The 27,838-nt window shown below is 31.8% G+C and overlaps 1 protein-coding gene across 1 annotated transcript; it reads right to left on the bottom strand.

The window, feature by feature from the left end:
• Window positions 1-708: 708 nt before the first annotated feature.
• On the bottom strand, window positions 709-27,838 carry LOC107449135 (2-aminomuconic semialdehyde dehydrogenase). The gene is made up of 9 exons (XM_043055219.2): window positions 27,355-27,838; window positions 15,692-15,892; window positions 14,663-14,874; window positions 12,996-13,162; window positions 11,815-11,885; window positions 9,985-10,089; window positions 6,617-6,782; window positions 5,147-5,356; window positions 709-2,173 (listed from the first exon to the last, which is right to left on the bottom strand). Exons 1-9 carry the CDS (start codon window positions 27,525-27,527, stop codon window positions 2,018-2,020), a joined length of 1,461 nt encoding a protein of 486 aa, XP_042911153.1. The 5' UTR covers window positions 27,528-27,838; the 3' UTR covers window positions 709-2,017.

Raw genomic sequence — 27,838 nt, 5'->3', positions numbered from 1 at the left:
ATGCCTTTGTATTTAGATATATATATATTTATATTATCTTGTGTAAAATTGGGTAAAAAAAATTTTTTAGCTTGTAATTAATCCTTCTTAAATATACATATTATCTTATTCTTCACATTGATTTAAAGTAACATCTCAAAAAATTCTCATTCCTTTATTTATCGGTTTTGTACTTTTGAAAAGTTGTATCTTTATTTCAGAAATATTGTATCAAATAGTAAGTTTATATAACTTGAAGAAGTGTAGCAGTGAAAAAGGAGGGAGGGGGGAATCTCACCGTTCTACAATTAATCAGACTAACACTGCTGTTATGGTTTACCAAAATCATAAACCATTTGATCAAAAATATAAAGTTAGTATTTTGAACATCTGTTTTAAGTTTGCACAAACTAATGTTTTTTAATAGATTCAAATCAATATAGTTTATTTCGTTTCACCTTAAAAGATTTTTAAAAATTTGTAAACTAAAATGAAATTAAACCTTATATAACTCTTGATTCGCTACTGCTTTTTACCTTGCCAAAAGTACTAGACATTAATTTTATAAGCATTAAAAGAAAGCTTCTGAAATTCAGTTGTAATGCTTAAAACAACTAATTTTATTACATTTTTTTATTAAATCTTCCCATTTACACGTTTAATAATACAAACCTGCTGTACTAAAGTGCGTACTGTTTCATCCCAAGTAATTTTCTTTTAAAAAAAATATAACAGACTTTCTCATATTTTATTTAATATAGCTGTACAGCTTGTTACACAATGTGTGAATCTTAAGTTTCCAATTTCTAGTAGATCAAAAACTGCATGAAAGTTTATTATATAGGAAACTATACCTATATATTCACTATACCTTCATCATTTTACCGTTTCTTAGTCAATCGTTTATGGAGCACTATCATTTGATTACTTAAATATCGTTTGTTCACCTACGATTACAATTCTGTCTTGTTCGTCTAAACCAGGGATGGGGAAACTGTGGCCCGTCGGAGGATTTTATCCGGCCCGCGGATAGAATTTTTATTTGCCGATCAGTGGCAAATATAAACAATATACATCCATTTTATTGTCGACTATGTTTAAAATTATTTCTGTTTTTCCTTTTTTAACAAAGTACTGATGACATTTTTACTTTCTCTATTTTTGTTCTACAAAACATAAATTGATGGAAATAGTTAGCACAGACAGCTTCTATTGGTAAAATGTTGAAAGCAGAAGTTCTTTATAGAATAGCCGTAGATTGGCTCCAACTAGCGTTTGTCTTTCTCGAGGAGCTGACTTATGGAATCTAATATAGGTAAATTGTACTTCACATTTGGCAGACTGCGCATTTTACGCTCCAAAGAGCGGACAATCTAACAATCATCTGAAGCAGTTGTTTCTAAATATGCCTAAGTTTGACAAATCATTACCAAAAGCTAGTTTCCAAAATTTAAAATTTCACGCCCAGAAAATCAGTGCTATGTTAGCTTAATCTTATATACGTGAACAAGAGTTTTCAATTATGAACCTTAGAAAAAATTATTTCAGAAGTAGACTAACAGAAAAGGATTTAGCCTTGTTCCTTAAAATAAGCACATCTCACTTCGAACCTTAATATAAGGAACTTTTAGAAATGAAATCGCAATTTCCTTCATCCCACTAAATATTTAAATTAAAACTTGTATATCGCTTTTTTTTCTTTCTTAAATTTTGAAGATCTTACTTGGCCCACCAAATATTTTTTTTCTTGATTTTTGGCCCTCGACCAAAAAAGTTTGCCCATCCCTGGTCTAAACAAATGCTTGCTTTGCTTTGAATTTCCATAGCATTAAAATTCCAAGCTTTTTAACTCTAAATTATCATTCCTCTACTTATTTTAGAGGTTCTGAACTTCGACATAAAAGAACTTCTTCTGAACGACTATACAAAGAACCAATAGCTGCACTTATTCTTCGCATAACGATTCATCGTCTAGCCTAGTTTATAGACTACCACTTTCACTTCTTAAAATAACGAACACCAGAGTTGATGAAAATTTTCATTTCATCTTGTAATTGACGCAAATTGTTTTCTTCACGGTATAAAATTCTCTTGAATCTTCAGTTCCTTCCCTACCCAAACCAGATCTTTTTAGCCCACCAAAAGGCATGTGGAGATTTCGCACGAGCCAGCAATTGCACCAGACGGTTCCCACCTAGAAATTTAATTTTATAAGAAAATCGTTTATTTAATAAGGAAATAATTAACAAAAATTTAAATTGCTACTGAAATGTTTTCAATCTTGTTCATTATTATATTATTTATGGTCAGTGTTTAATAGTGATCATTGGCTTAAATAACAACCCGCTGTGTTGGAAGGAGCACGAGGTTTGAAGGTACATGCTCCAGACAAAATAACCTTTCTAATTTCAATAAAGGGATTTTTTTTTTGTTTATAGATATTTTTTAGTTCACTTTATAAATAATAATAATAATCCTTAAATTTTGATTCTAATTATTGTAAAATAGTGAGTTATTTTTTCTCGTATTATTGATATATTTCATATCAATGTGGTAATTTGATTTATTGAAATTACAAGCATTTGCTGACTTGTGTGCTCAATATATAGGCTTATAAGTCATTGTCAAGTAGAAAATACAGATAGAACAATTCAGAGAAAGACATCACAAAGAATACATCCAGGGTTACAGCGGGATTCGAACCCGCTACCTCCACGCTTAACAGAGCTTTTGGACCGGCGATACCGCTTGGCCAGGGAGGCCCCTCAATGTGGTAAGTGTATACAATGTTTCAACTTAATACCTTTTTCGAAATTCCACCTTTTTATCACAATTACAATTTTCATTATCTTTAATTTAAATAAAATTAATGGTTTTAAATACCTGACTATCTCTTCACTATGGTATCTTTGTTTCTTATTATTATTTCAAATTTTTTGTGACAAGATATGAGGCACCCAGGGCCGGATTAACCTATAGGCACACTAGGCACGTGCCTAGGGCCTACGAAATCCAGGGGCCTACGAAAAACTTGGAAGAAAAAAATTTGTTGACAAAAATAATTTAGCTTTAAAAACAACAAGTGTATTTTGCACAAAATTATGAAGATACAAATGAAAATATAATATTTTTCAGTAATAAATTATTTTGCGGAATCTTATGATCTAATATATTACTTTTTTGGATTCAACGAAATCTTGTTGCTGTCGAATTCCAAACTACGCAAAATGTCGTATTCAATAGACATAAGTGCGAGCGATCCAAACGATCTTGATTCATTGTTGAACGCAAATAATTTTTTATCAATTTTAATCTGGAGAAAGATCTTTCTCCTTCTGCATTTGATCTAAGAATCGATTAATATATTCTTAATGCAATGTGAACGTTAGCAAAATCGAACTAATCATAATGGTATTATCGATATCAACTGCAATATCGGCAGTATGTCGGTATTGCAGATAAAGTTCGATAAACAAATTTGTAAATTAAAATCCGTATTAAAAAAACTGTAAAAAAAAATATGCAAGAAAATTTTAGCATATAGTATTTTGAAAAGAGGGAAGGAGGGGAGGGCCCAAAAACGGCTGTGCCTAGGGCCTACGAAAGGTATAATCCGGCTATGGAGGCACCTACATCTACACTTCTGATATTGCCACTAGAAACGCCTCCAGTAAAGCAACAAGTAACCCAGATAGCAAAAAGATATGATCTAATATTAGAAAGATGCAATATAATACTGCCCTGCTAGAAAACGCAATACTCTTGAATCCTATCTTCTAATATTATATAAAATTAAATAGTATTCGATCTAACATTCGAACTTTCAAAATAATCATCTATTTCATTACTTTTGGTACAGCGCCACATTTTTGCGAAAGGTTATCCCATATTATTAATAAAATTGGTTACCAAATGGTTTAAACCATTTGGTACTTTTCTATTTCACCTGCACGAGTTGTAGTTCATTTACGTCGCACTAGAGCTGCACAATGGGCTATGGGCGACGGTCTGGGAAACATCCCTGAGGATGATCCGAAGACATGACATCACAATTTTGATCCTCTGCATAGAGGATGCCAACCTCTGATTCGGTAGCCCGATGACCTGCACGAGAAGTCGAGCACTTTACGGTAGAGCAGTTTAACGAGGACCAATACCGCGCACCCTCGGTCCCTACGCAGACTGATCCAAGTGGTCACCCACCCGCACACTGACCGCAGCCAGTGGTAGTTGTTCACCTGCACAAGTAAATTCGCCTATTATATTTAATTATTTTTTTTAAAAAGCTATCACCTAAAGACTTTTTTTTTAAAAAAAAAGAACAGTTGAATTTACTAATGCCCTGTGATTTAGCATTCGCAACTTTATCGCATGTGCAGGTGAAATGGAAAAGTACCAATCATTCAATAACTCAAAAAGGACATTGTTTATCACATTCAAATTTAATTAGAAACAGGAAATAATAATGTAAAATAAAATGGGGAAGACTTATTTGAGCTATTTAATTGGGTATAATATGAAAAAAACACAACTACTTCGATTTAGTAGGAACAACATATGACGCAATGCTAAACGAATGGAATTTAGTTGTTGTTTATTTAGTTATTGTTATTAGTAGTTNTTAAATTTAATTAGAAACAGGAAATAATAATGTAAAATAAAATGGGAAGACTTATTTGAGCTATTTAATCACTCAAAACAGATTACTGGTATTCTTTTTGTAAATTATATTTTCTTAGTTAAAAGATTGTTGTAGTTCATTTACGTCGCACCAGAGCTGCGCAATGGGCTATTGGCGACGGTCTGGGAAACATCCCTGAGGATGATCAGAATCATGCCATCACAATTTTGATCCTCTGCAGAGGGGATGGCTTCCCTGCTTTGGTAGCACGACGACTTGCACTCGAAGTCGAGCTCTTTACGGTAGAACAGAGTTTAACGAGGACCGATACCGCGCACCTTCGGTCCCTACGCAGGCAGATCAAAGTGGTTACCCATCCTCTTACTGACCGCAGCCAGTGATGCTTGACTTCGGTGTTCTATTGGGAACCGTGTCCTTACGATCAGTCCACTACGGGATTTAAAAAAAAACAAACTTAACTTTAATAAAATCTCTGAAAAAATTTGCGAAAGTAATAGTTATTTTGTATAGTGTTAATTAAATTACCTCCAATTTCGGTGCAATTGAGTGTATCCGTTGAACATCATTTGTCCATATGGATGCACTCAAACCATAATTCACTTTGTTGGCCCTGTCAATAATTTCAGCTTCTTCTTCAAAAGGAGTTAAACAGGTAACAGGCCCAAATATTTCTTCCTGCATGCACCGACTATCGTCTGAAAGTCCAATGAGCACGGTCGGTCCCACAAAGTATCCCTAAATTTTGGAGAAATTTTTTTATAACAATTCAAATAGGAGAAAGTCAGCTAAGAGCCTACACTTGTCTGCTTACATTTGTTTTATCAATGATTAATAAATAGGAATATCTTAGCCGCTTTGTTCGTTCTATTAAATACCTAACCGTACAGTAAAAAATATGCTGATCGAAAATCGTTGTTTTTAGACGCTAAAAATATCAATTTGTTACCCCTTAGTTATGCATTCTTTCTCATTAATTTTAAATTGCAGGAAAGACACCAATTAAGGTAAAAAAAAAAAACTTTAAAGTAAAAAGTTCAATTTATATATTTAAAGTTAATTATGTTTAATTAAAATACAAAATTGAAATATATGATCACAGAGACGAAAAAGCTTAGTTTTTGAATGAATTATGATTTATATCGTTTTAGCTTTGTAAATAAAATAATGTGACTGAAATTCTGTGACAGCATTTCACTGAAATATTTTATCGTCTAGTCAAAGAATAAGTATGATAAGCTTAAATAAATAACCCCAAGAAACTGAAACGGTAAGATATCACCTGATAAAAAAACTTCATTCGCTTCAAAAATATATAAATAGGAAATAACAGTCGGCAGGTTTTAATCGCTCAAAAACAGGCTCCCATTTTCAAGATTTGTCAGACGTGAATGAGAAGAAACAAAAGTGATTTGAAATATAAAACGAAAATTTGTCAACGATGCGGGAAGGAAAAAAAAAATTAGAAAAAATATTCTTTTACTTTGATAGATTTGTTTCTTTTTTTTTTTTAAATATTCTGAAATTTAAAAAAAAAAATTTTTTTTAAGAAAATTTGANTTTATATCGTTTTAGCTTTGTAAATAAAATAATGTGACTGAAATTCTGTGACAGTATTTCACTGAAATATTTTATCGTCTAGTCAAAGAATAGGTATGATAAGCTTAAATAAATAACCCCAAGAAATTGAAACGGTAAGATATCACCTGATTAAAAACTTCATTCGCTTCAAAAATATATAAATTGGAAGAAACAGTCGACATGTTTTACTCGCTCAAAAATAGGCTCCCATTTTCAAGAATTGTCAGACGTGAATGAGAAAAAACAAAAGTGATTTGAAATATAAAACGAAAATTTGTCAACGGTACGGGAAGAAAAAGAAAATCTAGAAAAAATATTCTTTTACTTTGATAGATTTATTTCTTTTTTTTTAAAAATATTCTGAAATTTTTTTAAATTTCTTTTTTTTTTTTTTTAAGAAAATTTATAACTAATTACATTTTTATTTTCCTCCGGTAGATTCAGTTGGTCCCATTGAGTTAAAAACGTCGCTCCTTCTTCTTTGGCTATTCTAAGATAGTGTTTTATCTTTTCAAAATGCTGTTTACTGCACACGGGCCCCATCCACACATCTTCTTCTAAAGGATCGCCAATTTTGATTTTCCTGCAACAAGCACGTAATTAATGTCACGTTTTTGAAAAAAAATATTCACATTTTTAAAAAAGTTCTTCAATTATAATTAAATATAAAGAGAAAAGAATAATTACTGGTATCTCAAATAATTTTCTTTAAAATTTTCTTTACATTATATTATCGAAAAAAATATTAAGCTACATTACCGAGCTTGAGCAATGGTGACTTACTGTAAGATTTGTCAAATTTAAAGATAATAGTGGCACATATTTATCTGAGAAAATTTGATATTACTGTCTACATATTGGGTGAGAAGTGAACAGTAATCACAAATGAAGAGTTGTTAGGGTCATAAAAAGTAGGCTAACATAAGCGTTAATAAAAAAGCAGCACAAGATCAAATAAAGAAAGCAGGCGATAATTTTGGAACTTCTAGGAGTTGATTTGTTTTCCAGACTAAGTTTTTTCTTTTTACTTTCCCTTGCGTGCATTTTTCATGCTTACACAGAATATTAATTTTAAGTACTTTTACTCTCTTTGTATTATTAACCTATTTATATTTTCTGTCTGGAAGGACGAAGGAAAAGAATTTTGAAACGTTGGCTTAACTAATCCAACCCATTGGACAAGGAGACAAACATCAATTGATGCAGTTTTTTCAACCCATATGACATAAAATGTGGTGGTATTTCATGAAAGGCTATAGACAAAAAAAATTTATTTGACCAATAGGCAAACGGTGATCGAAATAATGCTTATACAATTTTCTTTGTTTGATATTAATCGTCATTATATTCTCTTTTTCTTATATTCTTTTCTTGATATTATTTTCATTATATTCTTTTCATTATATTCTTTTCATTATGTTCTTCTCTTAAGTTTTTAATTATAAAATACGATGTTTCTTTTTAGGTCGTATGCTAATTTTGATTACAGTTGGTTTGGTATAATTTTATACTATGTCAAATTAAACATAAATTTAAGTAAATAATGCATTGAATAATTGCGTATTTTCTAATTTTATAAATTTACAATTTTTATTTTCATCTAATTGCAAACTTTTTAACTGAGACACTAAAAAATATTAAAATACGATAAGCCGTCAGCCAGAGAGAATTGTTATGAGAAAAAGTTAAATTAAACACTTTATTTATAATTTTGTGGTGCTATAAATATAGATTTTTAGTATCTCTTGATTCAATATTGTAATGTTAGTTTTTTTATTATTCATTGACGAATTTTTTAGAGTTATTTTTGTTACGTATTAAAGTTACATATTTCCTGTTAACCAAAAGTGATTTTCTATTGAATGTTATTACAAACAATAACGTATAATTTATCATATCTCAATTTTTAAAGTAAATGTATTCTTCTTCATACGTGAAGATACTACCAAAAATACCTAACAAAATGTAAAAAGTATTATTTAAAAAAATTGACAAATTGTAACTTAATTCAGTATAACGTTGTTTAAAAAATGAAAATAGGTTCAGTCAAACAGGAAATTATGAGCTTCAAAGAACAAAAAAATAATGTCATTATAATTTTTTGATTGCGCAAGTGAAAATTTTTACAAAGTAATAAAATTCACATCTAATTACCTTTACCTTTAAAAATTCTTTGTTTCAAAATTTTACCTGTTTAACTTCGAGATCAATCTTTTTTTCTTTTTTTTTCTTTTTTGTAACGATATCTCAAAATCATTTGATTAAACTTCTTGACGGTATCGTAGCAACCAATAAAAATCGTTATTTATTTAACTTAAATTTGAATGGATTTGAAAATAAAATGATAAAAGGTAACGTATTCTCGTAACAGCCAGCTGTGAGCGAAGGGAGTCATGATGGTTCAGGTTCCTCAATTTCGAGATCAAAGACATGATTGTAGAAGCATTACGCACATGCCGTCTTTACTTCCCAGACATCCTGGTACCCATTGATCTGAATATGGCTGGGCTTCCAGACGCCAGTAAGGATCGAACCCCAGTCCTTTGCAATTACAGCTCAATGCCTTTAACCACTGATCAAAAAATTCATCCAAATAAAATTGGGATCTTTTAATTGAATAATATTTAATTTTGATGTTACATTCTGTCATTTGTCAAAAATTACTTGCAAAGTCAGCAGGGAGGGTAGTCCTCTTGTTCTGTCATAATTTGTTTTTTCACTATGGTTTATATTTAGCTCTGGGCTCTCCTTGCTGCATTTGTCTATGCTGCATGTTATGTCTACGTTCTGAAGGCGATGGATACAACTAGAAAGCTAAGATTCGATATAAGAAAATCTGCATTGGACTCCTGATAGACGTTAAAAAGTTTTCGTTATGAAACCTCATCCCTTCCGTTCGGAAAGCGTTGATTATGCCTATCCCAGTGCTACTCTGAATTTTATCATCAATAAATTGTTCTCACCCCGCCTCATTCACTTCATCGAATCTCAGCTTTCTAGTTGTATTCATCGCCTTCAGAACGCAGACATAACATGCAACATAGACAAATGCAAAGTCGATGTTCGTTAAGTTCCACTGGGCGTAGGTATCATTTAAAAAAAACGAAAAGTATGATGATAGAAGAATTTATTTTTTGTTGAAGAAGCTGGATGATTTATTAATTACCATGAGTTGCAGAAGAATTTGACTTGATAAATTTTCAACTGTCCATGCGAATGAGATATTTGATATTTTTTATGTATTTTTTCCCCCGGTGGAGGATGGGATGAGGAATTCCGAAGTCACAGCCAGCCTCCGTTAAGCTTAGTTTCTAAGAGATAGAAATGCTAAGTTTCCTCCAAAAGGTTTCCTCAGCGAAGCTAACATCCTGCGAGGCTTATAATAACAGGGCTACAACACGTTAATTAGCAAGAGGCATGCGAAAACAATCGGTCTCGCATTAAATACTAATAGAGAATGATGTAATTAGGTTCCAGTCGTACATACCTTTGTAACTCTACGCATTGTGGAAAATCATTTAATGCCTCCTAATATGGAAGTGAAAGAGGGACAAGATTCTAAAAATAACTCCTCCTTTGAAATATAAATCTAATTATAATTCAATGGTATGTTTTCAGCCTTGAATTTCCAAAATAGAATTTCTACCCCTATTCTTTACCACAGATATTTTATGAAAACGAAAGAGTTTTAATGGTTTTATTAATACAAAAGTATTTATAATTTTTGTATTACATTTATATATACACATAGAGAGAGAGAGATAAAAATATTTATGATGTCTTACTTTGCACTTTCCACAAATCTTTCTACAAATGTAGAGAAAATGTTGTTATGAATATATATTCGACTCGTACTCAAGCAAATTTGGCCTTGATTCAAGAAACTCCCCCTGAAAATTAAACGTAAATATATAAAGTTAGTGACAGTATCCGGTAATTGATGAATTTTAATTCTACACGTTAGCCTTTTACGTCAGTTTTTAAAAATACAAAGCTTTTTAAAATGTTAAGAAGTGACCTTTTATTGATACTTATCTATAAAAAAATAATGCAAGCATACTGACTAAAATTTATTAAAATCATAAAAATTATGTTTTTATATTTGCAAACTACTACAGAAAGAAGCATCCACTTTTTTTTAACTAAACTTCAATTTTATCTTTTTTTGCGTAGAGATATGTTTTTGCAACTACAAATTATGAAGTCGAGCATTAATGGGCTAAGGTTAAAAAGAGTCAAATTCTATTTTCACTGCCTACCATGTTATACTAGGGAGAATTATGTAAATACTGTTTTATTTTATTCATTAAAAATTTTGTGATGCATAGATAAAATTTCTGAAAACTGTTAAATAGTTGATTTAAAAAGGAAAAGAAAAATACTTGCAATATGCTGCTTGAACTAAATTGCCAAATGGATAAATATATCAAATTTGTTTTTTTTTCTTTTTTTCCTTTTCGCGTATATAGTTTTTTCTTTCAGATTGTAAATTGAGGTTATTTTTTAGTAACTGTGCTGCGCAGAACCTACTTGTATTAGCGTGCAGGATACCCCCCTTTAAATTAACGTACACAGGGCCGGATTAACCTATAGGCACACTAGGCACATGCCTAGGGCCTACGAAATTTAGGGGCCTACGAAAAACTGTTTTTTGTTGTTGACTATAATTTATGATCCTGAAAAATATATGTAAAAAACATTGGTCAATTGCTGAAATGACTCATTTGAAAAAACGTGACTAACATTTTATTAAAATAGTATTAAATCATTTTTTTTTTCTGTTAGTAAACATTTAACCTACCTTGCAAATTTATTTATAAATAATTTCAAAAGATTTACTTTTGACAATGTTAATTTCCTTCACTTAGTTATCATAGTAGTATCATGAAAACTATGAAGCTATTTGTAGTATAAATATTTCTTGTAATTAATCTCACTATCAATTTCGCTGTTTTTTTTGCTGGTTTGTTGTTGTATTGTTGACGTGAAGTGTTTACATAGTTATCGATCGAACTAATCATAATGGTATTATCGATATCAACTGCAATATCGGCAGTATGTCGGTATTGCAGATAAAGTTCGATAAACAAATTTGTAAATTAAAATCCATATTAATAAAAATGTAAAAAAAAATATGCAAGAAAATTTTAGCATATATTTTGAAAAGAGGGGAGGAGTGGGGGAAGGAGGGGAGGGCCCAAAAAACGGCTATGCCTAGGGCCTACGAAAGGTATAATCCGGCTCTGAACGTACAGAATGCCCCCCTTCCCGAAAACTAAATCTCTTTATTTTGCTCCTTCACGTAGCATCCCCTAAGTTCACATACGTGTATAGGTTCTGCTCAAGCTCAGTAGAAAACCAAGATTGTTCTGCTGTAACGTCTCAGAGCAGAGCCTACGTACGTGTGTGTGGGACTCTACGTAAAAGCTCAATATTTCCCGAATGGTATCTGACTCCAGGTCATACTTAGGAACACGTCTAGCACATTTGCACAGGTCGGATCCAAAAAAAAGGTTAATGATAAAAAATATAAAATTTTTAGTCAAAGAAGATAAAAATTCAGAAAATATAGAATAGTACTAAAAATTAGTGCAGTACATTGTGTATACACTCACTTAATTAGATCAGGGATGCATTTGTCAAGGTCAACGTCATCAAATACAATAGCTGCATTTTTACCACCCATCTGAAGTAGAAATAGAATAAATAAGCATAAATGATTTTGATTGAAGGTACCCAAATAGTTTTTTAAACAGAATTATGGATTTGATTAGGAATCATTTTTTTTCCCTAGCAACTAATACAATACTGTAGCATTTACATGGCAATAATAAACTTCAACTTAAATGAACCACGATACTTAAAACTTTTAAAGATAGTTTTTGAAACTATCTTAAAATTTCTTATCTACTAATAAATGGTCTTGTGAAGAACAAAAAAAAAAATGGATATTGCAATTGTACAAGTTAAAGCTTATTTTAAAATCGAATTATAATTATATTTTCCATATTGAAGCCCTCTAAATGTAAATGAGGAACTAAAAGAATACATTATGCTTCAAACTTTTGTGAAGTTGATGAAATTTCACTTTTTTTTCTCCGATTAATCAAGTGTTTCCTACATTCTAGACTCCTATATTGTTGCATTTTTAATTGAACCTTCTTTGCTTGTTTAACGTCTTAAATACATATGAGTTCTATGACTCCGAATTGACTTAATGACCTTTCATCTTATTTTTTACAGTCAGACGTAGCTTCAAACTGCTTAACTTTGCTACCTAAAACATGTAATACTATAGTGAGATTTTTCGTCTTAAATACATATGAGTTCTATGACTCCGAATTGACTTAATGACCTTTCATCTTATTTCTTATAGTCAGACGTAGCTTCAAACTGCTTAACTTTGCTACCTAAAACATGTAATACTATAGTGAGATTTTTTTTCATTTACGTCCAATTGAACCGTATTTAGCTCTTGTCCCATTCAACTCTCCGATTATTCCAATTCAACTGGCTTTATTTTAGAAAGCAAATGCAAAATAAATCCGTAATTTATTGGATAAACGCAGAATCAAACCGAGCACATGTGACAATAATATTGTCGGTTTACTTGGTGTTTGGGAATCCATTAATGCAGTTTTGCATTTATTTTAATTCTGCCCTCCCAAATCAATTCATGTCATCCATTTATGTAAACACCATAATACTAGCGAGCCATTTTTTTAAAAAAATTTAGTTTTGAGTTTTCGTTTAATGAAATAAAAGACTTTATTTATGATTTTTTTTCTGTTTTTACCTCTAAAGAAACCTTTTTGGCCATACTACCAGCTATGCTGGCTATATGTAGCCCCGCACTGTCACTCCCTGTGAAAGATATAATATGAATATCAGCATGCTTGATAAGGGCTTCACCTGTAATATGACCATAGCCAAACACCACATTTACAACACCATTCGGAACACCTGTTAATTAAAAATAAAACCAATTTTAGAAAATAGTTCATTGAAATATAGTTCAATACCATAATTTTTGCAATAGGAAAGATTTAACTTTCTGTCATGAAAAAAATTGTGTTTCTTTTAAAAAAACATTAAAATATATATTTTTTTAAAATTTGAATTACTTCTTAAGAAACATCAGTTTTTTAAAGAGAAAAAGCAAATCACACAAAAGCAAGTCACAGCTTTACTTTTGTTTTGCTTTTTTTCGATTTCATTCGGATGACAGAAAATCATTTATATAATTCTGAGGGGCTAAAAAAATTTTATTATTTTGTTTTTGGACGGTAACATAGTCAAACTGTCTCTTTCTATTTTTTTTTCGGCTGGCGAGGTTTAGCTATTTTTGTATTACAAGATATCACAATCCTTTTCTCACTTACTGTAAAATAATCTTACAATATCGCTTAGTGCATTTCTGATTTTAACAATGAGGAAACAAAATGATTTAAAACAAATATAAGCTCATTAGAGGGCTTATATTTATATTAAAGCGGGGAAAAACACAACTGAAATCTATCAAATCACTGAACGGAACTGAAAACAAATTTGATAAAACTTGGAGGTATTTCTAATAATTGCGTTTTTAAACTTCGCAGTTACCACTGCCAATCAAACAGGTTTTATTACTTTCAGTCACTCTTTCTTCAGTGGTGATTCATTGGATTTCAAAAACTTCTTGTTTTTCCTTACATAATGTGTAATTTTTTTAATTTACTTTTGTGTGTGAATCCAGATGATAGGGTTAACCTGTTAAGCTGATCTTTAAGTTTATCAAGAGTCGGATGGCATGTCGGATCTTGTATTGTTTTAATATTAAGGTACACAATATGCATGCTGCAATATCTTATTATTATTTTTTATATTTAGCTCTTTATATGACTGTAGAAAGTATACTTTGTTTGCCATATTTCCTAAGTTTTAATGGTTGATGGGAAACTATCTCCCCATCTGCAATTTGAACGGCTATCTGCTAATAACTTCAGAAAATTGATTTAATAAAAACAATGAAGGGATTTGTTTACATAAATGTGAGAAACAGTAAAGGTTTGCGTGGGATCAAGTACAGGGACCGACATTGGAGCACTATTTTCACTTGTGTGTTACGTATTCACATATCTGATAGTTTCTCATCGGATTTATTTGCCGTTTTACAGTCAGAGTTTATGAGCACGGAAGTTCAAGTTCATGACAATATTTTTACTTAAGGTAAAATTTCGAAAATACCACCCACCTTTCCGCCAAAAAATGGTCTTAAAAATCAAATTAATTTTAGGTTATTAGCTGAATGAACTTTTTTTTATAAATCAATTTCAATTCTAAAGATATTTTAACTTAACATAGCTGAAAAAAATGGCATTATAAAGGTTTAAATAGGAAATTTAAAACAGTTGGAAATAAATAGTAAGTAAATAAGTATTAAGGAGTTAATAAATAAGCAGGAAACTTAGCATAGTATCTTACCAGCTTCTCTTAAAATGGAACAAAGCATCCATGCAGTGACGGATGTGAATTCGCTTGGCTTAACAACCACTGTATTTCCGTATGCTAAGGCTGGTGCTAGTTTAAATGTTAGCAAATACAATGGCAGGTTCCAGGGTACGATAATAGCTGCCACCCCACACGGTGAACGTGTAGTATAGTTAAGAAAACCATCTTCGACTTGGTTTATGCATCTGTGTAATAAAAATACATAACATTCATCTTAACTTTTAAAATCCATTGGATGCCTGCAAGTGACGCCATTGGAGGTAAATTGTGACATTTGTCGATTCACAAGCCACACTCGCTTGACGTCGCTTACACGTGTCCAATTAAATCTAATTTAAATCATAATCACTTCTACTACTGATTGCTCACGAAAATATAAAAAAATATTCATAAATATATACCCAAAATTTGAAAATAAATATGGTAATTCCCGAAAATAGCAATAACGTAAATTATTATTATTTTTTTTTTAAATTTCAGTTTTAGATTTTTGCATAAGAAATTACTTCAGATGTTTGAAAAATTCTATAAGTATCTGTACAATATAAATGTTATTTTCTGATTACTATTCTATCAAAAATAAAATAATAATAAAATATTATTACTTATTAAAAAAAGCTATTTATTTGTATTTTGTTTATTTTTAACAAAATTAAATTAGACTGGATTTAAAATAGTACTTTTTTTGACTAATTCCAAAATTCTAATTCTTTTTTTTTTCTCATAAATAAACGTCTAAATTTTCAAAAAATTACTAAAAACAAACAGATAGGATACAGATAAATGTTTGAAAAATTCGTTATTGGGTGGCAACCGATAAAAATTTTATTTTAATTATACTTAGTTGTTGGGTATATTCTAGTATAATGCTCTTGCAACAAGAATTCTAAACCTACAAAGAATTATGTACTTACTAACTGTACATTTTGTTAATGAAATTCCTGGCACAGTTTTATAATTTAGGCAATTATACCACACAACATACAAGAGATACTAACTTACATATCTTTATCGCATAATATGGTGTTAGCAAAGTGACGGAAATTCGTGACAGCCCTAGGAATTTCTATGGATTCTGCCAACCACAATGGCTTTCCTTGATCTTTCGATTCTGCAACTGCGAACTCATGGCATCTTGATTCTAAAATATCTGCAACCCGCGATAAAATTCTTGATCGAATTACTGGGTTTAAGATGGACCACCTAAACAAAAATAATATTTCATTTCATTTATCTAATTTAGTTTTTCAGAAGAGTAGATTATTTAAAATTAATTGAAGGTATGAGGGTTTTTATTTAACATTATTTGATAAAAAACCACTAAAAGTAAGTTAGGAGCACTAATCTCAAGCTAAGTTGTAGTCGTCAAGGAAGTCATCTAATTCCATCTATTTTATCTCATCCTCACAGGAGAAATTACGTGCTGATCATATTACTGACATTAAATGAAACTATTTTATTTTATAAACGCCGTTGAACCTCAGTCCCAATTTTTAGTTTACTATTATCAGTGTTCAACTCCACAGGCCTGTAATTTTGAACCAGTCCAGAAGACAAGGAAACTCCTGGATCAATACCCCAGAGGTTCGATTTGTAATGGGAACATGGAAAACTTTGTGACTCAACAAATTTTACATGCATCAGTCACCATTTATTACACGAGTCTTCGGCCGGCGGGGATCGAACCCACGACCTCTTGTATATGGGCCCATTGGCCTACCAGCCAGGCTATCTGGAAACCCCAAAACTTGTGCACGTAAAATCTGTCGGGGTCACAAAGTCCTCCAAAGGGCACTTGTTACTATTTAACACTAAGGGATTCTAGGGCCAGTTAGATTGTAACTCCCGTTCTCATGAACACGAGTCCGACGCCCTACTAACCAGATTATTCCGGTCCAAATAAAACTTTTTTATTTTATTAACTATCGTAACTCAATTTTGGGTTTACGACTAATAATGTTCAACACTGTAGCCTTACAGTTTTAAACCCAATCCAGAAGGCCAGAGAACTCCTGGATCAAGTAGTAGGATAAATTTCTCTTCGTGGAGGACTTTTTGATGGAACTAACAACGCATTTGCTTAACATGGAGAGAAAAACCACGAAAACTTCCCACTGTTAGTCGGGTGGCGAGGGGACTATAAACCGTGATCCGTTTACCACTGACGATATTTTATGTCAGCACTGTGGATGGTGCGAACCAAGTGCGGAATTCGTCTAGACCAGCAATCGCTGAGATTCGAACCCGGTTCATCACATTGGAAGGTGTACGCTCCATCCCCTGAGCCACCAGGGCTCTAATGAAACTAATTTATTTTGTAACCATCGTTAAACTGCCGACCCAAATTTAAGTTTACGACTACCAATCTTCAACTTCGTAGCCTTGTAATTTTCAACCCAATCCAGAAGACAATGGATCTCCATGATCAAGGATCGGGAGAATTTTGCCTTCGTGGATAACTTTTTGAACCCGCACTTGCAAAGAAAGCCACGGAAACCACCCACGGTTATATTGAAGGCAAGGGCTCTAATCCATGATCCGTCGACCACTGATGATATTTTACGTCAGCACTGTGGTCAGTGCGAGTCGAGTGCGTTTATCGACATCACTGGGATTCGAATACGGTTCACCTCATAGGAAAGAGAACGCTCTATCCTAAGAAACCACGTCTCAGACTTTTGAATTGCAATATGCATTGTTCTATCACGAAGGCAAAACATAGCCAAAGTTAAACTTAAAAAATTTTTACAAGAGAAGACATTTGTATTAGCATAACTAAACTAATATATATATATACTATTTATTTCCCTCAATATATAAAACTCAATGATGTACTAAATTTTTTATTTATATTTTATTAACGGAACAAAATAAAAGGAATCTATCTAATTATTATATAAAAGACTATGGCGTATAAAAAAAAATTCTTTTCTCGCATTGACAACAAAGCACTGGAAATTGAAAAATCAAGTGAGTGAGCAGTATAGAAAGAAAACAATACCTACAAAGGATATATAAACAGGCCTATACGAATTGCAAATGGAGTTCATAAATAAAATACAGCTTTTTTAATTTCTTAGTAATAAAGTAAAGCTTACTCCAGATTTCCTTCTTCTTTTTAAATTTTTTCAACGAGGGAAAAATCTAAATTAGATAAATACTTATTAAATATTACGAGAAAAATGATTAGCTGCATATTTTTTCCTTTAAAAAACTAAATTTTTATTGTTTTCATGAAGGAGCCTTTCGTAAACTGTATAATTGACTTCTTTTGAAGCAATTAATATGTGTACATAAATTTTTAGAATAGTTCACTCATTTGCTACTTACGTGAAATGACGTAGATATGTTGTTGAAATTTATGTTTGATCACTGGTATTGATGTTTGAATCACGAATGACTCTCTCAAGTGCAAACATTAATGCCAGTGGTCATATTTTTACTACATCAGTACAACTACTTGCATACGCTGATGATGTCGATATAATTGCTCGTTCCCTTCCCGCCCCGAAAGAGTCATTTCTTGCCCTTGAGGTGGCTGCAAAGCAAATGGGCTTAGTCATAAATGTTATTCTCAAGAAACAGAGTCCCAGACCCCTATCTTCAAATAAATTCTTATAGATTTGAAACAGTGAGGAGTTTTACTTACTTAGGATCAATTTTTACCATTGACAACAGAATTACTCCTGAAATAAAAAACCGACTCTATCTGGCGAATAGGGCTGTCTATGGGCTGAGAAGATTTATTAAATCTAGGTTTCTTTCTAGAAAAACAAAGTTCTTAATCTACAAAACTCTCGTCCGGCCAGTCTTGACCTACTCCTCTGAAGCTGGAACAACAAAACTGGAGGAAAATTGTATCGCAATATTTGAGAGAAAGATTTTGCGGAGTATGCTTGATGGTGTAAATGTAAACAATAACTGGAGAAGGAGATTTAACTTTGAACTGTACAAGATTTATAAACAACCTGATATTATTAAATACTTGAAAATAAATAGAAAGAATTGGATCGCCCACGTGATTCGAATGAGTGATGACAATACAATAAAAAAGATGGTTTTTAGACCCACTGGAACAAGAAAGTCGGGGCCGCGGTTGAGATGGGTTGACTCCGAGGAGTGTGATTTTCTTATGGAGAAATCTTCAGAGGAAGGCATTGGCTCAGATTGGGCTGTCTGGCCAACTATGATGATGATGATATTGTTGAAATTTTAATCAAATTTAAATCAAAATTTCTGTTTCAATTCTTTTTTCTCTTCTTTATTTTCTTGCCTATAAGAGAGATGTACTATTCCGTTTCAAGAAACCATAATGTTAAATTCGGAATATATATCACCAAATTATTATTTTGCCGGTGGTACCTAAAGTGTGGTAGTAGACATTGAGGTAATAGGTAACTAATATACTAATATAGGCTCTGTGTAATAGGTTTTTTACGGTCTGTCGAAACGGAAATGTATATAAACCAAATGTATCCCAGAGTTCGTATGATGAATTATTTTATAACTTTAAAAAGTATAGTAACAATCATGCAAAGCTAAACTAAAATACATCAGTATTCAATCAGCGAGCAAAGCGAGCTCGAATTGCTAAGCGATCCGAAACGATCTACGAAGCAGTCTCGGTGGTAGGATAAAACAGCGAGAAGAGGGTAAAACCGCCCAATTTTTAATAATTATATTTCTTTTTATAACTATTTAACATGCATTTAAATGCGAATTTATTTTATCTAAAAATCTAATATCAAATTTGAGAAGCAGACCTTAGAACGGATTTGTTTTTTATCTAAAAATATTCCCACAGATATTGTTTTGAAGGTACTTGAAAAAAAATCAGATATTTTAAAAAGCAATAAAGTTAATGATATGCGCACATAAAATAAACACTTATCTAACGCGCCATCGTGTCACTGAAAAGTTGCTGATAGATTTTTACAAGATGCAATAAAATGATATCTAATCTTATTTTGTTGTCAAAGGCTCGATTTTAATAGAAGTTTTAAAAAAAAATGTAAATAAATAAACCCTAAGCAGCATAATACATAATACACTCCCTTTCACTTGTTTATCATTTAAAAACTAATTTTGTTTTTCTTGTTTTAACAATGATTTTTAGGGGGGAGGGGAACATTTTAGAATTTAAGTCTAAAGAAATTACTTAAAATTCTATACAGGAAATATCTCCACAATTCAGATAATCCTGGATCCTATAAGCACAATGTTGCTCGCGTTAACGCCCATTATAATGAAATCAGTGCTATCTATACCACCAAAAAAACTGAACATCGGTTTTCAAGCTATATTCCTCATACCTTATATCACTTACAGTGGCTATTTCAAAAACATAGAAGAGTATTCAAGCATCTAACATTATAGCTACCCAGACCATCAAAACCTGTCAAAATGGTTGATTTCTCTGATATTGGAGGTTAGGTAGTGGATCCTTAGCATTCATTACGTAAAAATATGTACCCGGAAACTTGTTAGCCATTCTCCAATATCCCAGAAATCGATCATTATAGCAGAGGCATGAGGTGTTTTAATATGCTGACCAGTTGGATCACGGTGTGAGACCTGTATACATCATTGAAAATTAACTTTCAATGGACCAAGCCCTTTATATAATTGAAAATTAACTATGGTGCTGTTTTTGCTATATTCTGCAGCCTCTGTTACAACTTACCGTATAGAAACGCAAACGCCAAAGACGAGTTATACCATTGCCAGGGTTTTATCACTTTTCTCCTTTCGTTAAAGCTGTTTTCCGACGGTTCCATCGTCATATGAAATGGTGCTTTCTTGAGAATAATATGATATTTTCATAACTGTTGAGAGTATGCAACAGTTACTCATGGCTGTTGGATCAAGTTTAGCCTACCAGTGTAATCATTGCATCTGTAGAACCAGCTCTGTCTGTGACGCTTATTCTGAAAATTGCGCAAAGCGTCAGTATGGAGAAAAGTCATAGCTTTGTGAAAATGAAAAGCAATTGTGATCTAATTTTTTAATATTTCAAAACTTAATCCAATGCTGCATTATCTGGTCTCATAAAATTTTGCAAAAAACTGAGAATAAGGCAGTGATTTTGATAATTTTCATCTTGATGTCGCCAAATTGGCGATTTTTAAAAAAGTTTAATTACTTTTAAAATATTTAACTTATTTGTCCGTTTTAAAGTCCAGAAAATTCTTCACGGCAAGCTGATATATATAGTTTAAAATCATCGCTTTGCTTCCAGGGCAAGGCACTTAAACTGTTGATTTTTTATTTACCTTGGCGACAGATCTTCGAAAAACCATGTTAAAAGGAAAATTTTATTATCCCACTTTTTCGTCATGAGCTTGGCAAACAGAACTTCATTTTCTCCCTTTATGTTAAGATGCGAAAAGTAAAAAGTCAAAAATCCTTGTCAATGGTGAGGCTCGTCATTGACGTTTGTTTGCGTGCACCCGGGCATGGATGGGACATACACTGATTTCGGACAATATGATCAATATTAATAAAAGTAAAGTTATATTTAAAATTTATAGAGTATTTTCCAACCAAAACTTTAGTTTGATAAAAACATTTGTGCATTATCAAGTTTAGATGCTAAATAACAAAATTCAGGTATGGTAAGATAAAAAATTTACCGTGTGTTTCGGCAAATTTTTAGAGTGCTGAATCATAAATTTTTTAAGAAAAGATTTTGACAAAAGAAAATACTTTTTTTTTTCAGTTGGATTGAGGTGCATCTTGGAACCAAAACATCCATAACAAACTATCTGATTCATTCATCTTTTTCTGCAGATTCTTCAAAAACACTTTAGATTTTATTTTTTAAATGTTATCTATTACTTATCCAAAATTATCAGTTAAAATACCTTTTTTTTTCTTCTTCTCTCTTTTAATCTTTCTTGCCCTATTTCATAATTCTTTTCTCTATTCTGACTCAGATACTTTAAGTGTGTGGTTTTGTTTCCTAGCGAACAAAATTTGAATTATACTTAACTAGTCAAGAAGAACTATGTCGGGGCGTAATTGTTGATTATATTCTCGGCGTCGGAGTAGATAAGATTGTTTTACTATGTTAACTCTCTTATGTTTTTAAGCCATCCTTACTTATTGGTTATTATCCTTATAAGTTACTATTTTTACTCCAGCTTATTATACGTTTACTAAGGATTCATACCCTAACAAGCAATAAAGATTTTGTCCAATTGTTACGAAGATAATAGTCCAATAGTAATGTTCTGTTTCGTTTCGAAAACCTCTGCTCTCGGGATAGGACCAGGTACTGAAAACACATCCTAGAAAGAACAGGCCTCAGCACGGGTTACCATAGATATCCCTTAGTAGTCCAAACGTAATGACATATTTTGTATTTACAATCACTGCGCAGCTTAGTACCCCTAACGTAATGACATCTTTCTTATTTTTCGTCTACTGCGCAGTTAACTTCGTCACATCGGACTACTAAATTGATCTGTGCTGAGGCCTTTCTACTTCTAGAAGGTGTTGGTACTACCCGGTGTTGTCCTTCCTCTTGATGTGTGTCTATGCTGGGTCACGGAAGCTTCAATACAGTGAAGAAAGAAGATTTACAAATGGTCAGAGAGATTCCGATAACGCTCTTTTTCCCTCACTTAAATATCAAATCGCGCCTCTCCCTATATGTATACGTTTTTGTAATAAACACCTTCGTTTATGTAATAAATTGTAATGAACACCCTCTATATTTCACAAGATATTTATTTATTTAAACAAAGTCAAATAATGCTCACCTTGCACGAGTAAATAAGGTGGGCCTAGCCAGTGCAAGGATAGTCATAAAATTACATCAGATCTTAACCCTTTGAAGCAGAATTTTTAGTAAAACTATTTTTCATACTTTTTCTTTATTTTATATTAATTTAGGTCAAAATAAGTAGAAAATATTATATTTAACATTTTAATAATTTATGATTATGAATACGTTTTTTTTCTGCTTCCTTTAAGATAAAATTTTTCCAAACACGGCTCACTTCCAATCAATAATTTCTCTAATTTGCTCTTATTTAGAGAAACAGTTATACAGCATTGAAATTTTTTTAATTTACAAAATCAATTATTAATACATTTTTGAATATGAATGAAAAAAATTTTTTTTCTTATTACTTTCTTGGATTTTATATTTTAATACAAATATAATTCCGATAATCTAACAGATTTTTATTTAGCAATGATTATAGTGTTTCTTATAATTAAAAATTACTGAAATATATTTTTGCTTGTAATTAGAGCGTGGGAAAAATATATATACAAAAGGTACTTCGATGTTCCATCTGCATCAAAGGGATAAGCACAAACAGCAGTTGAAAGAGAAAAGAACGGAGAGAAGGAAAACACCCTGAATAACTTTTGATTTTATGATCATATTTTCACGTATTAAGACCAAATCTATATGGTTTGAGGGCATGTTATTTAATAAGTGGAGACGATATTTTATGTTAGAAATTGAGACAAAAACATACATTGTCTGAAGAAATTCGTGACACTGAAAATAGGGACATAGCCGCAATCAGAAAAATATTTGGAAATTTATAATTATCTTTTATTTTATTTAGAAATAGTAAAATAAATAGATTTTTAAGGTATACACGAATAAATATTTTTTTACTGCGACATTTTAAATTACAAGATATAAAATTTGAACAAAATCGATCGAATAGTTCTAGAGAAATAAAAAATTGGATTTTTCAGAAACTATTCCATCGATTTTGTTTAAATTTTGTATTTTGTCATCTGAAATTACTTGTTTAAAATTATGAAAAAATTTGTATACCTTACGACTCAAAATTTCATGCATTATTATTAAATAAAAAAATTATTATTAAAAACTATTTTTCACAAGAAATCATCTTTAAATAAACGAATCTTATAAGAGTATGCAAAATTTTTTCACTAAGAAAGTTCTCGCGATCGGACGAATTAAAAAAAAAAAATTTATTAATTAACGTTAATGGGTCTAAACTTTTGACTGCTCTCCTCTCTTCACGATTGTGCCAGAAATTCCAAATGGCGGCGGCTAACGTCCCCCCCCCCCATATTCTGAAAGTCACGAATTCAGATGCATCATCGAAAAAAAAGAGGAGGATGTTTATTCAAAGAAAAAACGTTTCTGTGTCTGATTTCGTCTATAATATATCGTCTGATAATTAGCATAACTAAAGTTAGGCCCTCAAATCATTAAGATTGAGTCTTGGCAAGTAAAAATCCTATCATTAGATCAAAAGTTATTCAGAGTGTTCTCTTTCTTTCGTGCTGCACATTATATTTTATAAAAATTAACACAGCCCTCAACTCTTTAACAGCATTTTTAGTAGACACTACGAATGATTCGAGCATTCCTGAAAATTAATTAAACCAACTCTTTGAATGAACTTTTAGCAACCACTACAGTTTCAATCACTTCATCAGGATCACTATCGAGTGACATTATTAATTTTAAAAACTAACAAATAATTATTTGAATGCGTGTTTTATAGCCACCATCATTTCTAAAAAATTAAAACAACTTACTCATTACATGCATTTTTAGTAACTCGATCGAGCAACATTATTATTCATAAAATTTAACACTACTAACTCTTTGAATGAATTTTTAGTAGCCGTTGTCAGGTATTCGAGCAACATCATTAATTATAAAAATTAACGCAGCTTACTTTTAAAGTGATTATTAAGCAGTCGCTTCACTACAACTCCAATCACTTTATCCAAGTCACTGTCAGCAACATTATTTTTTTTTATAAGAAGTAACTCAACAAATTTTTTAAATAAATTTTTAGAAGCCATTTTCAGGCATTCGAGCCACAACATTATTTATAAAAATTAACACAACTTACTCTTGAATGAATATTAAGTAGCTTCTACAAATTCTATTAAGTAGCTTCACTTCATCAAGTTTACAATCAGCTATTTAAACAACATTATTTTAAATGAAAAGTAGCACAAGTTATTCCTTGAATAAATTTTGGTAGCCACTATCAGACATTCGAGTAACATTATTACTTATGAAAATTAACTGATCCGCTGATTTGAATGAATATTAAGCAGCCGCTACAGCGTCAATCACTTCATCACAGTGGCGTAGCGAGGGGGGGGGCATCATGCCCCGGGCGCTACTCACAAAGGGGCGCCAAATGGTCCGCAAAACAAAAAATTGCTGGATAATTTTTTTTTATTATAATTGATTTCTGGAAAATATATTTTAAATTAGTGCCAGTGTAATATAATAAATGTTAATTCATAAATATTATTCATAATATTTAATTCATATTATATTAAATTCATATTAAATATATTTCAATATTTAATTCACGTCCTTGTCATCGCGCTCTGCTTAGAATAAAAATGAAATGTTATTAAATGCTGTATATAAGTTTAATGTCAGCATAAATTATATTGTTTATTTCACTATGTTATTACCTTTCAAGTTCAAAGCATTCTTGGTAAGTAATAAATCAAATAAGATTACTTACTACATCTATTCGACGATTCTATTATTAAGTGAATAGAGTATGAAAAAATTTGTTAATAGGAAAATTTGTTGTTCTCATATTTGTCACCACAAATGAATTCATTAATCTTCTGGCGTCCCGCAGAGGACTGATCGTTAAGACACGGTTCCCAGCAGATCACCGATGTCAAGCATCACTGGCTGCGGTCAGTGTGCGGGTGGGTGATCCACTTGGGTCAGTCTGCGCAGGGACCGAGGGTGTGCGGTATTGGTCCTCGTTAAACTGTGCTACCGTAAAGTGCTCGACTTCGCGTGCAGGTCGTTGGGCTACCGAAGCGGGGTGCCATCCCCTCCGCAGAGGATCAAAATTGTGATGGCATGTCTTCGGATCATCCTCAGGGATGTTTCCCAGACCGTCGCCAATAGCCCATTGTGCAGCTCTAGTGCGACGTAAATGAACTACAACAACAACAACATCATCTTCTGGCATCTACAGTTCGAAATCAACTAATAAACGATATCAAGCGGAATAAATATTATGGACTTTTGTTTGATTCAACTCCTGATATCTCTCATCGAGAACAAATGTCCCAAGTCGCCAGGTATGTAGATGCTGATTTTATCAATAAGAAAGTTTCCATCAAAGAATCTTTTTTGAATTTTATTGAAATACATGCTAAAGATGCAGCCTCGATCAAAAATACAATTTTCGAGAAATTAAATTACGATGAAATTTCATTAACAAACTGCATGTCACAATGTTGCGATAATGCTGCCGTGATGGCAGGTCACACTTCTGAAACGCGATGGAGCGCCACCGGAGCGGTTATCGTTATCATCTATGGGCTATGGAATATAAAAGAACTAATAGAAAAATTAGCAGAGCACACTATCACTACAAGTGACAACAGAAGTGAAGCTACAATTCTGTTGTAAAATATACTAACCTTTAGTTTTGTAACTTTAGTTCATTTCTGGTACGAAATCTTAAGAAGGATTGATCGTGTGCAGCTCAGATTACAAGATCCTAGAATGAATTTTAGAGAAGTGTTCCATGATCTTGAATCATTAGCGACTGAACTAGCCGAAATTTGAGACAAGCTCTGTAAAGAGGCAATAGAAAAAGCAGAGTCTCTTTGTGAAAAATGGGATATGGATACAACAATACGTGCCTGGAGAATTGGCTATGGTGGTCTTTCCGCAGAAAGTGAAATTTCTCGCGTTATGAAAAGCACTCTTGATCGTCTCCAACAAGAAATGTGTACACGATTAAGTGACCTTAATTTCAAATTTGGATTTCTACTAGACGTTGAAAATTTATTAAACAAGGATAATGTTGATAACGACCTTGAAAAAAAATTTTAAAAATCTGGGTGAATTTTATAATACAGATTTCAATGTAATAGAACTTTTTATCAAAATATATGACAGCAAAATGTTACTCCGCAGCAGAAAAGAAATTAAACCTAAAACTCCATTAGAATTTCTTACTTTTATAATCAATCTCGAATGGAGAAGATGTTTTTCCAAATCTGAGAGCGGCATTTCAAATACTCCTGACTATCTCAGTACCAATTGCTAACTGCGAACGTTCATTCAGCAAATTAAAATTAATTTTGACAGATCGCCTAAGTGACCTAGCATTTCTTCATCAAAAACACGGAAAATTTAGACATAGTAATTAGTTTTATTAATGTATGATAATCATATGATTATTAAATATATGTATCTCCTTAGAGATAATAAATATTTACTTTTTTATGGTTTTAAAACTGCGTGTTTCTAAAATATTTCTTTATAAATATGTAAAATAAATAATAGATATCTTTTGAACTAATTCTAGATGATCATATACATTTCAAAATCTAGTCTTGTTCTCTCAACTACATTTTTTGTCTCAAATTTAAAGCCTAGCTTGAGTCTATGACTTTATTTATTTTACTTTGTTTATTTATTTATTTGCGAGTATATTTTACATATAATATTATATGGTTTTCGAATGGGAGGGGGGGAGCGCTAAAAGGGTATTGTACCCCGGGCGCGAGTTAAGCTCGCTACGCCACTGCTTCATCAGGGTCGCTATCAGGTATTCGAGCAACATTAATACGTATTTATAAAAATTCACACATTTTACTCATTGAATGCATTCGAGCACAATATTATTTATAAAAAAATTAACACAACTTACTCTTTGAATGCATTTTTAGCAGCCTCTACAGCTTCGATTACTTCATCAAGGTCACTATCAGGTATTCGAGCATAAACTTCCCCATTAGCAGGGTTGGTGCTGTCAAGGTATCGTTTGCACTCAACAAAATTACCATTTACGAAATTTTTGACAACTAGCAATTCTTGAGGCATTTTTTGAAGTATATAATCTCTTGGAAAAAACCAACATAAATATGAGTTTGAATTTCGTAGGAGATCACTCTTTTATAAATTATGTTTTGTTTTATTTTCACTCTTTTTTTTCCGATTTCAGATAAATTATCGAAAATAAATTGTTGTGAAAAACTAAAACGTAATACCGTTAAGCATCTTATCTGATTTTTGTGGGGTGATCTAAGTTTCTGTAAACAGGTTGCGAATTCCTTAACAATCCAATCTTCTTTTTAAAAAAAATTGCACCATTTCATCATGAAATCTACTTAGTAACAAACTCAGTATACCTT

Source organism: Parasteatoda tepidariorum, chromosome 5 (assembly GCF_043381705.1).
Source record: "Parasteatoda tepidariorum isolate YZ-2023 chromosome 5, CAS_Ptep_4.0, whole genome shotgun sequence".
NCBI lineage: Eukaryota > Metazoa > Arthropoda > Arachnida > Araneae > Theridiidae > Parasteatoda > Parasteatoda tepidariorum.
This window is presented reverse-complemented; position numbering and strand designations above follow the sequence as displayed.